Below are 12,818 nucleotides of genomic sequence, written 5' to 3' on the forward strand. Positions count from 1 at the left end.
AAAGATCTTCTTTATCGAAGGACATTTAAAAGGAAGGACTGGATCCCCAAGTGGATTACTAACTAAACATGAAAATGGCCTTTTTATCCGAGATGCACAAATCCCTGTTCCCCCTGGTTCTCCTCTTCTACGTCCCTCTCACTTGTCTATGCCAGACAACCAACGACAATTCAACCAACACCACAACCACCTCGCCCCGGAAGGGCGTGCCAGGCTGCGGCAGAGAACTGAACCACATCTACAGGTACCTGTGTGACCGCCGGGCAGCGTGGGGTATCGTGCTGGAGACCCTGGCCTCTTCAGGCTTCCTGTTCAGCATGTTCCTCCTCTTTGGCCTGCTGCTCTGGTCCCTGTGGATCTGCGTTTCATCAAGGAACCAGCGCAGCAGCATCGGCGGCATGGTGGCCTGCATGTCCATGTACTTGTTGGCCACAGCGGGTATCTTTGCCATCACCTTCTCCTTCATCATCCGCCTCACCCCTCAGACCTGCCCCACCAGGCTCTTCCTCTTCAGCGTGCTTTTCGCCCTGGCCTTCTCCTGCCTGCTGGCTCGCTGCCTTTCTCTGCTGGGCTTCGCGGCAGCCCGCGGCTGGGGGGAGCCCGCCCTGGCCCTGGGGCTCTTCACCGTGCAGGTCATCATCTCTACCCAGTGGATGATCGTAGTGCTGGTCCGGGACAAGAAGCCCTGCGAGTACAGCCATGACGAATTCGTCATGCTGCAGATCTACGTGCTGTGCCTGCTGGCGATCAGCTTGATCCTCTCCCTGCACTACCTGTACCGCTCCTGCTTCATGTACAGGTACAGCTACACGGGGACCGCCCACCAGCAGGGCCGAGCACGGGCCACGCTGCTCTTCCTAACGCTGCTGCTCTCCGCCTGCATCTGGCTGGTGTGGATCACGATGCTCGTCAGGGGAAACCCTGACGTGGACCGCCGGCCGCGGTGGGATGACCCGGTGCTCTCCATCGCCCTGGTGGCGAACGGCTGGGTGTTACTGATGGGCCACGGGCTGTCCCAGATCGCCATCTTCTGCAGGGGGGAGGCCAAGTCCAAGGATATCCCGCTGAGCTTTGCAGGCTGGACCAGCCCCAATGCCAACATCCCGGAACTGGCCAGCCCGAAGGAAGGGCAAGAAAATGGAAGCTTTGAGAGTGAAAGTGAGAAGAGTAGAGGTGAGAAGCTTTCCTCATTGGCCTAACTGAGAGGTGCTCAACTGAAAGGTTGCGAATCGTGCAAAGGGGCGAAGCTAGACGAGGGGTGTAAAAATGATTAATGCTGCAACTATCAATTCTATTCTCAATCGATTAAGCAATTAATTTCGATTCGGTACATAAAATGTCAGAAAATAGGATAAAATCCCCATCACAAGGGGACATCTTCACATTGCCTGTTGGGTCCGAACCAACAGTAAAAAACAAAAGATATTTAAAGGTGCAATAAACAGGATTAAGAGCATTAATGTAGCAGCTAACACTTATTATCTATGTACAGATATAGTGGAGTAATGTCTACCTGAGCAGAGAATAAAGTCGCCCTCCTTCTGTGTGTGTGTTGTAATCTGAGCTTCTCCTTGCTTTGTTGACATAGCCGGGACAACCGCGAGTGGTTTTAGTGCATGTGAGCGTGCATGTGAGCGTGACCCGCTGGTTAGCTCAATGCCATCGCTCTGCACTGCTCTCGTATGATGGTTACAGCTGATAACGCCGTCATAGCACCCCACGCTCCGGTTCCCCCCTCAGGTAAACACTGTTAGCTCTGTCAGCACTGCTAGCTGCTAGCCGCCGGCTCAGGTGTCTCCATGTTGAGAGACATTTGAGAGGCAATTGAAATGCTCACAATCCCGTATTTAGCACCTTTAATTTAATAACAAATGATAAAACGACTGCACTACAAGAGAAGAGTTGTGAAGTTGGCAAACTGACTTTAATATCAGTTACACAACAATAACCATCTGAAGTTTGCTAACGTTAGCAAACATTAGCCGCTATAAGCTAGCGGTCATACCAGTCCAAGTAAGGCTGTAGCAGCAAAAAAAAAACTGAGATTGTTAAATTAAGCATTGGTTTGTTTTTCTGCTTATGAATTCAACTTTTTTTTGTAAAGGCAAAAATGTGTTATTTCTTTTACTTCGGTCTTGTTTTTAAGGCCCTTTTTGTCCACTTCCTGTACAAATAACAAAGCTAAAATGTAAAAATAAGACTCTACAAGCGAACAAAAGAGAAAAAAAACACTAACGTGGAGCCGAACATTACAAAGTGATTCCCACTATCGACTGTGGGAAGTGTGCCTTCCGTTATGACGAAGAGCGCGTAATGGACCGATAATGAGCTAACTGGATCGTGTGTCTCCCTTCAGGCAGGAGGACTCAGCAATCTCTGCGATCACCCTACGAGTCTGAATTCTCCATGACAGTGAGTATTAAAGCATTAGGATCAACAATCTGACTTCGCAGACTCCTACAATTAAGAGCCGTGACCTTTTCCCCTGCTGGGGGCAATTATAGCCGAGTCACATTGTAAGGTTAATGAACGCTCAGTTCATCACGGCTTATACGAACTGCACCGCCGCGATGAATGATTCTATGTTTCTGTGTGTTTCAGGAAATCGACCCCGACAGAGATTACACCATTCCTCGCCCGCAGACCACCAACTACCTGGAACCTTATGATGAATATTGATTCAAATCATTTTTTCTGCTTCTTACACACACTGATAGATAACACAAAACTGTTGGTAACTCATGCACTAATCTGTACTTGGCACATGTTTTTTCTACCTTTTTTATGTGCAAATGTAAATACTTTCTGTTTAGTGTTATAAGAGTTATTTCAAATGTGCCAGGATGTTAAATATTCTGTCCCAAAAATAAAATAAAAAAGAGACTCAGCAGAATGACTCATCTCCTTGATTTTCCCCGTGGAGGCTGGATGGGTGCAGATAGTCCAGCTTTATTCTGGTGGGAAATCCACATCAAATGCTTAGTAGAAGTGAGTCTTCATGACTGTGTGTGTGTGTGTGTGCAGCTCTGAGATGGTATATAACAGCCCCAAGGTGATAGAGGAGGTGTGAAACTGTCACTCTGAAGGTGCCAAACTGCTGAGCGGGACAGAGGCCTCTGTGAACAGCAGAAAGGAGGGATGAAAGGAGGAGAGAGGAAGGGAGACAACACAGGAGGAGGATGGGACAGGAGACCCGTCAGCAGCGTGGTAGACTCGTGCCATCAGTGATTAACGTCTTCATATTCAGAGTTAAGTCACAGTCGCTGGGTTCTGTCAAGTGAAAGCAATGGATGTGTTCCGCCTGCATAAAAAGATACGAGGTGTACAAGCAGGGGCGTCGTTAGGCCCATTTTAGGGGGGCTGAAGCCCCCCTAAAATGTTCTTCAGCCCCCCCAAATAATTTGGCATTATTGGATAAAAAAATAAAATAAATAAAAAACTTATTTTTTTTTTTGGGTGATGTCATTAAATTAAACTATTGTTTCTCACATGGACAAGTTATTTATAACTCTAACATGCTACATATGTGCGTGCGTTCTGGTTTGTATGTTTTCTCCCCCTTCAAATTACAATCCAACAGCCTATCATCATACTTCACGATATAAAGTTGACGCTGTCAGGTCCATTCTCCATCCATTGTGTGCGGTCCCTTTAAGAATTAGGATTTGGGAGTGACGCAGATATGAAAGCTAGTTTATCCGTCTTTCCTTTACAAGTAGGAAAATTATTTCTCTCTCTTTATTTGAGAAAAGTTCATATTTGTGTTTTCACTATGACCCTGAAATTCTGTCTCTTGCGTCATCATATACTGAATGCAGGCAAAACTACAGAGCAAAATCACCCTCTTTCTGATTGAACCAATCTATGAACTGTCTGAAACAATGGATATCCAAAAACAATTGCCGCACACTACTCGCGCAAACATGCCACTCCCCTTGGGGCTAAGCCCCCCCTTTCTTTGAATCCTAGAAACGCCCCTGTGTACAAGGTGTGGCTCTCTACTCTAATGACACATGCAGGTGGTCTAAATAAAAGATGTATCTATAAATGATGCGCTTGCCATAAAGCTTCATGTCTCCCCACTCACAGACTGCACAGATGGCACACCAAAAGCTCTAAATGAGAGTCAGTGCCATGGCAGCAGCACCGGAGGCTCCACCAACACTCAGGGAGCATGGGTACAGCACCACACTTTAACCACCAGGGGGCAGTGTTTAGACGCACCGAGACAAAACCAGTCGGAACTGACATGCTAGACTTTCACTGTCTGAAAGAACAGGCCTGGCAATATAACACCTCATAATAACACATGCCTGTGAAATGATTTAAGTAGTAGAGAGCATACAGCATGATTTAAATCCAACGACAGGAATAGCTTCGACTACATTCAGCCCGTTATGTGTCCTGTAGTGACTCTGCCACTCACAAAAAAAAGGTCAAATCCTCACTTCAAATTCCCCCCCCCCCTCCTCTCTCTTATCAGACGGCCTTCAATCTATTCTTCCAATTAGCCCAACTCCAAATACTCAGAGTGCATGCCATCAAACTGCCAATTGGCCTCTTGTGCATTAGAGCAATTAGCAGGGATATGAGGTTTCCCGCCACATCCAGCCCATTAACGGCCATCAACTCCAGATGCAATTAAAGATTGTTCCAGATCCTCCATCCCGACCTCTCCCGTGGCGGCGATGAAAAAGTTGGGAGGTGGCGGAAGAGCTTATTTTTTTTTTTGGGTCAGTGCAACCCAGCCGAGCAGGCGTTAATGGCCGTTACCTCCATCCATCATCTGACTCACGCTGGTTTGTGCTCAGTGTGAGAAGTGAATCTTGGTTTGGCCTCTAATCAAAAGGTTGCAACATCAGCTCTTCCGCCTTTGGAGAGTTTCTCTCCTGATTGGTTACTCATTCCAGACGAACACCGAGAAACCGATGATCGTTGCGCATGCGCGGGAAGGAAATGTCAGGATGGTTAGAACCAAACCGCTATACCTGGGAGCGTCACCTCCTTTATATATATAAACCAATTATATAGGAGCTATGGTGCTGAGGTAATAAGCAGTCACAGACCAGTATAAAAACCAAACAGTTTATTTATTATATACATTCAATAATAATGAAGAGAATAAACACAAGGATGGCAAAAAATAAAACATTGTGAGAAAATACACGTCACTTATTGGAAAAAAAATAATCACTTGGATAAATGAGCTTTTAAGAGCATGTGACGTTTAACAAAAAAAAAAAAATCCACATGCAATTCAAACTCATGAGATCCCTGTACACAAAAACTCCCACTGGGTTGACTCGAGCACAGTGCAGGGGAGGGGGTTCGGGGTCAGCGGCTGAGGAGAACCTCTGCTCTCTCTAGTGTGTGTGCGCGTGTAGGTATATGTGTGTGGTGTGTGTGTGTGTGTGTGTGTGTGTGTGTGTGTGTGTGTGTGCTCCAGCAGCCCAAGATTCGCTCCAATTAGACCCCGCACGGAGTCACCGCGGCTGCTGCTCGATAACGATTACGCCGCCTCGACCGGGCAGCGCGAGGTGGAGACTCCGCTAAACGAGCACGTGGCCGGTTCACCGTCCCGCTCTGGAGCAGCTGCTGCCCGTTCACCAGCCTCACGCAGCGCTGCGCGCGTGACTTGTTTCTCTCTCTCCCTATTTTACAGCAGAATAATCACTAGGCGGGGTGGGGCCGTGCCGTTAAGGTGAATGTTCTTGAGTTGTATTGTCATTATAAAAGTAAACCACGAGGGGGGGGGGGCTAGACGTGCCAAATTAAACGTCACACATCCCCGACACGGCTGGTGATCACAGCAGCGGCTACAGAGGCGCAGAGCGGCGATAACCCGGATTATTGAAGCGGGACCGAAGCGGCTCCCGCAAAGCCACACGGCCGCTTGCCTCTCGCCTCACAACAGACTCTCTACCTCTCATCACATAACATCCGAGTCCTTTCCTCCTCCTGCTATGTAAACACCCTCCTTCCCTCCCCCTCCTCATAATCATCTTCCTCCTCGTCTTCCTCCTCCAGCACTATGATTTGAAATTCATGCACTACAATGAAAAAGGGTTCTGTGGCTGAAGCCCTTCCTCGCTCACAAAAGCATGCATAGCAACACTTCTGATAATACTTGAAGGAATAATAAGACGAAAAAAAGAGGTAATGCGCGTCAGAAATACTCATTGGACCTACTGCACACAGTTTTCACAATCATACAAAAACATTACCCCCCCCCCCCCCCCGCACTGTCCGTGCCCCCTGAAAAGAAGAAAAGAGAATAGACAGCAGGGGACGTTGTTATCCTGTCAGCTAATGATTAATGGCTCAGCTTCTCACCTTCACCGTCACAGGCACAATGTCGCTCCACTAACCTCCCACGCATTGTTTCATTGTTTCCGAAAGGTGGCCGCCGCTGGGCCACAGGGCCACAGGCCGCGCTCCACATTGTTGTGGATGTCTCCCCTCCCTGTACTTTGCCAGTTATTCGGCCCTAATGGCAAACGTAACACAAAATATCCGCTCCAGACCTTTTCTGCTTATCCCTCATGACTCCATCTGCACTGATTTCCCTTGTCTGCAGCAAAACGCCTCCGCACTCCACAGCATGTGTCGTGCGTTCTCTAAAAAGGGAAAAAAAGGCCAATAAATGTGTGTGTGAACTGAATTCAATTTAACCGGGTTGTTGTTGTTTTTTCTCTGTTTGTGGGTCAGAATTCCCTAAATTGCTGCTCTCTGTCTTTTGTTTTTATTGTAGACGCTGTTTCAATGGCATTTCCCGGGGCGCTGTTTCAACACTGTGCTGAAAAATACAGCTTCAACCCACAGATTTAAAAACAAAATATATAAAAAAAAATAAAAAGGCACAGAAAGAAATGTATCAACCACAAAACTAAGAAATACATCAGGACCCCAAAAGAAAATGTGCTTTCTTCAGAAAATCTTTGGAACCAAAAAAGGCAAATAATATCAATAACATAGTGAGAGTATACAGAGATGTGATAAATACAGGACAGACACGTTAAAACCATCCGGACCGATCAATCCCAGAGAGCATCACGACGGGTTTAAAAATCCAAAAATCATGTGGACATGTGGCGTTAAAAAACAACAACGAGGAATATAAATAGTAAAATGATAAATTCTCATTACTCCATCACAGGACTGCAACCTCTTTGTTTCCAATGTGTTCTAATCTGGGCCGTTCTGTTGGGATCTGCTTGTTCTGCTGAGTTTCAAACACACGGAGCAGCTCTGCCTCACAGCAGAAATATCTCAATTGGCCAGGAGGGATTCCCATTTGGCTGACTGGCACATGATTCGTTTCCCAGCGTGGGTGTTCCTGCTTCACATCTGCTAAATCTAGTTTTTCCGATGGGTTCTTCGTCCGTCTGACCCGCTCCGTTTCGCCGCCACGGCCGGAATGTCTGACGGTTTATGAGACACCAGAGGAAACGGGGCCGAGTGAAAGAAGCAGTGTGAGCCTCTAGAGAGGGGGGGGAGGGGGGGGGGCGGGAGTTCTCATAATGGACAAACGTAGCGTAGATGACTCCGCGTCCCGTCTTAGTGTTGCAGCTACAGTAATAAATGTGAAGACAGTGGACAGTTCGTCCACGTTACATATGATGACATTTCTATGCAAATTCTTATCGGTGCCGGCAAAACTAAACAGACGAAAGACAAACTGAGGTAATGCAGAAAAAAAAAGTCACTCCATTTTTTTCCTTGTCATTTCCCCCTTTTTTCGAATATTTTTTTTTTCCAACATTAGTTGTTGTTTTTCTTGTGTTTCCTTTTAAATTCGGCGAAAGTGAAATGTTGGAAAAATGACACAAAAAAAGGCGTTTGTTTTCTCCCATGCAGTGTTTGTCGTCGCGGTGTTTTTTCTGTAGACCAGATCTCTCCCGGTTCCCTCAGGCTGAACGTTGTGTATCTTCTGAATCGAGCCGTCCGGAGCTTCATTATTGTGTAGTGTTTAAAAAGATCAGTACCTTCAACAGCAATGCTGTGGCATCATTCTGTGCATACCGACACCAAAGGAAAATGTAAAAAGGAAACCGTGTAGTTGGCGCTGAATGCGAGTGTGTATATAGGGCAGTGTATATATAGGTTCAAAGACTTGTCGGAAAAAGGTGTGCAGGACCACACAGGATCAGCAGTCTCTCTCCTTCCAGGTCCTGTAGTGTTTTAAAAACCGTCCTAAATTGTGCCCCCGTAGTTCAAAGTCGCGGGCTGCAGCTCTCTGATGTGGGACACGCTCCCTGGCAGTTTTGTCGTTGATTTCCGCGTCAGCGACACACAGAAGAGTACAGAAACAGAGTTTGAGTTGTAGGATGTGGCGAATGACCTCCATCGCCACGAAGAGAAAGACAAAAAAAACACACACACGAGTCGTCACTATAGTCCGCCTGCAGAGACATGATGGGGGGGGGGGGGGGGGGGGGGGAAGCTGCTGCCGAACAAAGAGCTTGAAAAAAATAGGGGTTTTGGAGCGATGTGTGAAATTCCTCGGTGGTGATTTTCGGTTTTAGTAAGGAGCAAACCTACTGTATCCTGCCCGGTATAAACTGGCCTGAAAGAGACAGAAGGGGACAACAGTTACAACTGTGTGTGATCGTTGGGAAGAGAAATCTAGTTCATCTAGAAAATGTAGTCCACACTTGAACTACAAATCCACATTCATTGAGACTGCAAATGTGAACGTGAATTATTAGTTTGCACAAAAAGTCCAATCGTGGATCCAAAGAATAGCCAGAAGTGGGCAGAGCCTCTCAATAACAGGAAGTGCTGAGTGTCTTAAAAACACAACTCATGCGTGTGGTTCACTCACCATGGCTCCCACTCCGTAGGCAGCAGCGGCCGGAGTTAAACCGTGGTAGGGATCTGTAGTGTACACCCGGCCGTAACTAGCAACACACACACACAAACACACAAGAAATTACACATTTGTTCAATTATTTAAAAAAAACAAAAAGGTTCCCTGTAGTGCACATGTGATGATACTAATGTAACCCCTCAGCGTTGTTCTCCCCCAAAAGGTGGATTTGTATCCGTTCATTAGTGCGGCCTCACTGAACACGAATGTTCTTACACATCCAGTATGTCTATAACCGGTATCGTCTCTCTGCTATCAAAGAGCCGAGGCCTTAAGTATTAATCCTGAGGCCTTGGATTCTCTCTTTCGATCGTCCTTCAGCTCTGCTGGTTTCAGACCGTCTTTTGTTGTACAGTCTGGTCGTGTTTGTGTGTCCGGGGTGTTTGTCCTCACCTGTCGCTGTAGGTTGCAGCTCCGGCGGCCGCTCCGGTTACGGCCGTCGGCTGGGCGTAGCGATACGCGGCGGCGGCGGCGGCAGCAGCAGCAGCAGGGTAGCCTCCCTAAAGACACACACACACACACAACAGAACTAATTCATATGGCTGAGAGGAGGAAGACACCTGGGCTAAGGTGTGTCAATGAGTGTCTGTCATATAGGGATAGAATATGCTGACATTTAATTATTTTATGAAGAAATGTTATGAATGTGCAAATTCTACCTCTTTTTTTTTTTTTATCGATTTTATACCATGATTACTGTATGTTGTTACCGTTTGTAATATTTTTATGTACAATTCAAAGATAAAATTTGAATTTCCTTGTAGTCAGTAAAAAAAACAAACTAATAACAACCCAAAATATATATATATATCTATATATATATATATATATATAGATATATATATATATAGATATATATAGACACACACACACACATACATTCACAACTGAATTACAGTGTGTGTCAGTATATTGCATTTCTGTACGGGGAGAGGCGGGGGTGGTGTTGGATGTGGGACAGCAGAGCTTTATCAGTGAGAGGAAATTGGACTGTCGAGGTTGAGTTAGATTGTATTATTACCACTGAGGGACACGGTGGGGGGGGGGGGTAAAACAGTGGAAGACAAAATGTTCACACAGCTGAGGCCGTATATAGAAAAGCTCATCGTCTCGCAGGGAGAGAAGATTCTAGTATCGGTCGCATACGTCAAGAGGACGCCTACAGTCTGAGGACACTAAAGGAGTCACAACTTCTAGTGGAGACATTTATGACAAAAAACAACTGCATTTGTTAATATTTGTGTGTTTTTTCACGAGGATTCTGGAGACAGAAAAAAAAAAAGAGAGAAGAAGATGGGAAAAAAAAAGAGACACACACACACACACACACACACTAGAAACATCATCTCGCACTGAGACAACATGCACGAGCCAAATTAAACCTAATAAACAAAAACACAACACCACTGCATTTGGACCTGTTTAGAACAGAGCACACAGCAAAGCACAACAGAAACGCCCCGGCATTCTCCGAGACACCGGCGGAGGGGGGGGGGGGGGGAATAAAGCAACCGGGGGTTATTAGGGGGGAGATGGAACGAGGCTTGCTGGGTGAGTGGAGGGAAAGGGGGACATGGAGCAGTAGTACTGTACAGTAGCAGCTGATCGGCGCATGCTTCAGTTATCATCGGAGTGGTTAATTCAGGAAGAGGCCGTGTTCTCCGCTTCAACTTGAAGGACATCTCACATCCCAACATTGACTGGACCCTTTCTGTGAAACGGTGGCCTCCAATTTTAAAAGGATACGAAAGAAAACCTTTATTTGAGTATGAACCGTCACGGGTTGCATCCAATTTCCATTTTTTTCTCTTTTTTTTTTCTCCAAAACTAGGCGACCAGACAAAAGAGACCAGGTTCTCAAAACTACACACTCGATACAATTTAGTAGTTTAGTAAACAAACAAACAAAGCTCTCAAAAAGAGAGCACTTTTCAGTGAGTTAGTAGAAAAGTAAAGAAAAAAAGAATAAAATTCAAAGCAGTGGTTTGTTTTTCAACTAAAAGACAACATGTTCCAGATCAGATCGGAAGATGATTCATAAGATCAGAGGAGTAAAACAATGCACACTGTGGGTTTGGTGCTGAGTTGACCCTACCTGAGGCAACCTGGGACTAAGGACTGAGTCCTGAAACACTAGTCTATAGAGAGAACAGAAACAACCGTTGTCAACCTGGATACACACACACACACACACAGTTTTTTCAGACACTCGCACACTGTCTCATCCGCCCACAGAGCAGCCTCCATAGTGGCGTTTGACAGCCTCCATCCTATCATTACGATTTCACGGCTATTTTTAAATTAACGCAAATCCACTTTGACCCCAAGCTGCGTTTGTGTCACAACAAAAAACAACAAAAAAAAACAGCTTTCATCATTCACCTTTATGCAGGCAGCTCTGTGCAGCGCATGACTGGGCACTCATGCAGAATCACCCCCAGATGAAAAAAAAAAAAAAGAGAGAGAGCAGGAGAAAGTCGTGAGGGGGGGGGGAGGGTGTGTTGGTGGGAGGCGAGTTTACTTACATATAAGTCTGCAGCTCCGTAAAACCCATCCTGATACACCACACTGAGAGAAGGAGGAAATGGGAGAGGGGGAAGAGGTGGTGGAGGAGGAGGAGGAGGGCACAGGAGGGCGGGGGGGGGGGGGGGGGGGGTCGATGGAGTGGAGGGGGTGCAAACGGAGCGGTGCACAGTCCCAAATACCAGAGTGGATGGAGGTCGAAAACAAAAGATGGTACAGGGAGAGAGGGGGAGAGAGAGAGAGAGAAAAGTAGTTATTTCACACCCATGCAGCATGCAGAGGAAATACAACTTCCATTTGAGCTCCATAACTGAACCCAGAAGCACGAGAGGACGGGCTCGTGGGGCTCATACGCTGAGCTCATTGAACTGAAATGAGACCATTAAGCGCTGTTGTTCCCCGGCTTCCAGAAAACGAAGGCAGTAAAGGGGCCGCCGATGGATCGTTTTATGGCAGTTTTCAGTGGAGCAGATATGGAGAGGGTATTTCCTGCAGCACCCCTCCCTCCCTCCCAATTTTATGTTGTTTAGCTTCATTTGATTATCATCACAGTGAGCAGCCACGAGGCCATTAACCAATCAACTCCGCTTTGATCTGAATATCGTAGCAGTCGCAACCCCATTAGCCAATCATCACAGCATCGACATGCACAGTGCGCACACTGAGGGGACAAAAAAAAAAAATGAACAAAAAAAAACGTCTCACGGTACTTTTGAATAATTGGTAGCAAATCTGACTGCTTCTGTGTAATGACTGAGCGTGGTTTGGTGTGTGCCTATGCTAATCTGCTGATGGAGTATCTGGGAGTTTATTCAAATGAACCTTCAACGGTGCAATCCCATCAACTCGCTGCTGAATGGCCTGAGAAGTGACTGACAATGTGCCAGTTGGACCGCTGAAGAGAGTGAAGAGTGAATAATGTGTGAGCGCGTGTTAAGCTGCTCAAATAGGATCCGCAAAAAATTATTCTGAAAATTGGTATTCATGAGGTGCTCCTGAACAAAACACTCGATCTCGACTCGTTTTTCTAAAATTGCGTCGCGTAAAACGCACACCGCAGATCTGGGACGGCCACGGCTTCAAAGCGCGCGAAGCCGGCGGCTGCGGCTCATAAGCGGCGCATCTGCTCTTACCCAGGGTAGGTGGGGATGGCGGGCTGAGGCACGGCAGCGCGCACCGCGCTGTAGACGGGCCGGCCGCGGCCCCGGAGGTGGGCGCCGCGGAACGCCGCCGCTGTGGTGGCTGCTGCCGCCGCTGCTGCTGAGGGGTATGGGAACCCTGGGACTGAAGGACGAGAAAGGAGAGTCAGCAGGCGATCTAGGGAGGAAAGGTAACGACGCAGGGCGGGAAAAAAAAAAGGACAATGTGAATGGAGGAAATCAGGATGAATTAAGGAGGAAGGAAAGAGTTGAAGGGGAACAGTCCC

General features: G+C 46.8%; 2 protein-coding genes across 7 annotated transcripts in view; one reads left to right on the top strand and one right to left on the bottom strand.

Moving 5' to 3' along the window:
- Window positions 1-68: 68 nt before the first annotated feature.
- LOC142938497 (retinoic acid-induced protein 3) lies at window positions 69-2,787 on the top strand. Its single transcript, XM_076081713.1, has 3 exons — window positions 69-1,173; window positions 2,357-2,412; window positions 2,602-2,787. The coding sequence occupies exons 1-3, from the start codon at window positions 69-71 to the stop codon at window positions 2,677-2,679; spliced, it is 1,239 nt and encodes a 412-aa protein (XP_075937828.1). The 3' UTR covers window positions 2,680-2,787.
- A 2,284-nt stretch (window positions 2,788-5,071) lies between these two features.
- The window catches only part of LOC142941833 (RNA binding protein fox-1 homolog 2-like), a 40,969-nt gene continuing 33,222 nt past the window's right edge, over window positions 5,072-12,818 (bottom strand). For 3 of the 6 annotated variants that reach the window (XM_076083953.1, XM_076083973.1, XM_076083946.1), the window contains 5 exons: window positions 12,526-12,709; window positions 11,395-11,437; window positions 9,263-9,369; window positions 8,825-8,900; window positions 5,072-8,566 (listed from right to left, as the gene is read on the bottom strand). In XM_076083953.1, the coding sequence (XP_075940068.1) occupies window positions 8,522-8,566; window positions 8,825-8,900; window positions 9,263-9,369; window positions 11,395-11,437; window positions 12,526-12,709 (455 nt within the window). In that variant the 3' untranslated portion in view covers window positions 5,072-8,521. The remainder of the gene's footprint in view (window positions 8,567-8,824; window positions 8,901-9,262; window positions 9,370-11,394; window positions 11,438-12,525; window positions 12,710-12,818) is intronic. The other 3 variants (XM_076083964.1, XM_076083955.1, XM_076083983.1) reach the window with 1 other exon arrangement.

This window comes from Anarhichas minor, unplaced genomic scaffold, assembly GCF_050575085.1.
Source record: "Anarhichas minor isolate MPS153535 unplaced genomic scaffold, ASM5057508v1 ptg000007l, whole genome shotgun sequence".
In the NCBI taxonomy this organism is placed as follows: domain Eukaryota; kingdom Metazoa; phylum Chordata; class Actinopteri; order Perciformes; family Anarhichadidae; genus Anarhichas; species Anarhichas minor.

Excerpts from the sequence above, each read along its gene's own strand:
- LOC142938497 (XM_076081713.1), top strand. The coding sequence starts at position 69 with ATGAAAATGGCCTTTTTATCCGAGATGCACAAATCCCTGTTCCCCCTG. Across the intron at positions 1,174-2,356 it reads TGAAAGTGAGAAGAGTAGAG|GCAGGAGGACTCAGCAATCT; the intron begins GTGAGAAGCTTT and ends GTCTCCCTTCAG. Across the intron at positions 2,413-2,601 it reads AGTCTGAATTCTCCATGACA|GAAATCGACCCCGACAGAGA; the intron begins GTGAGTATTAAA and ends TGTGTGTTTCAG.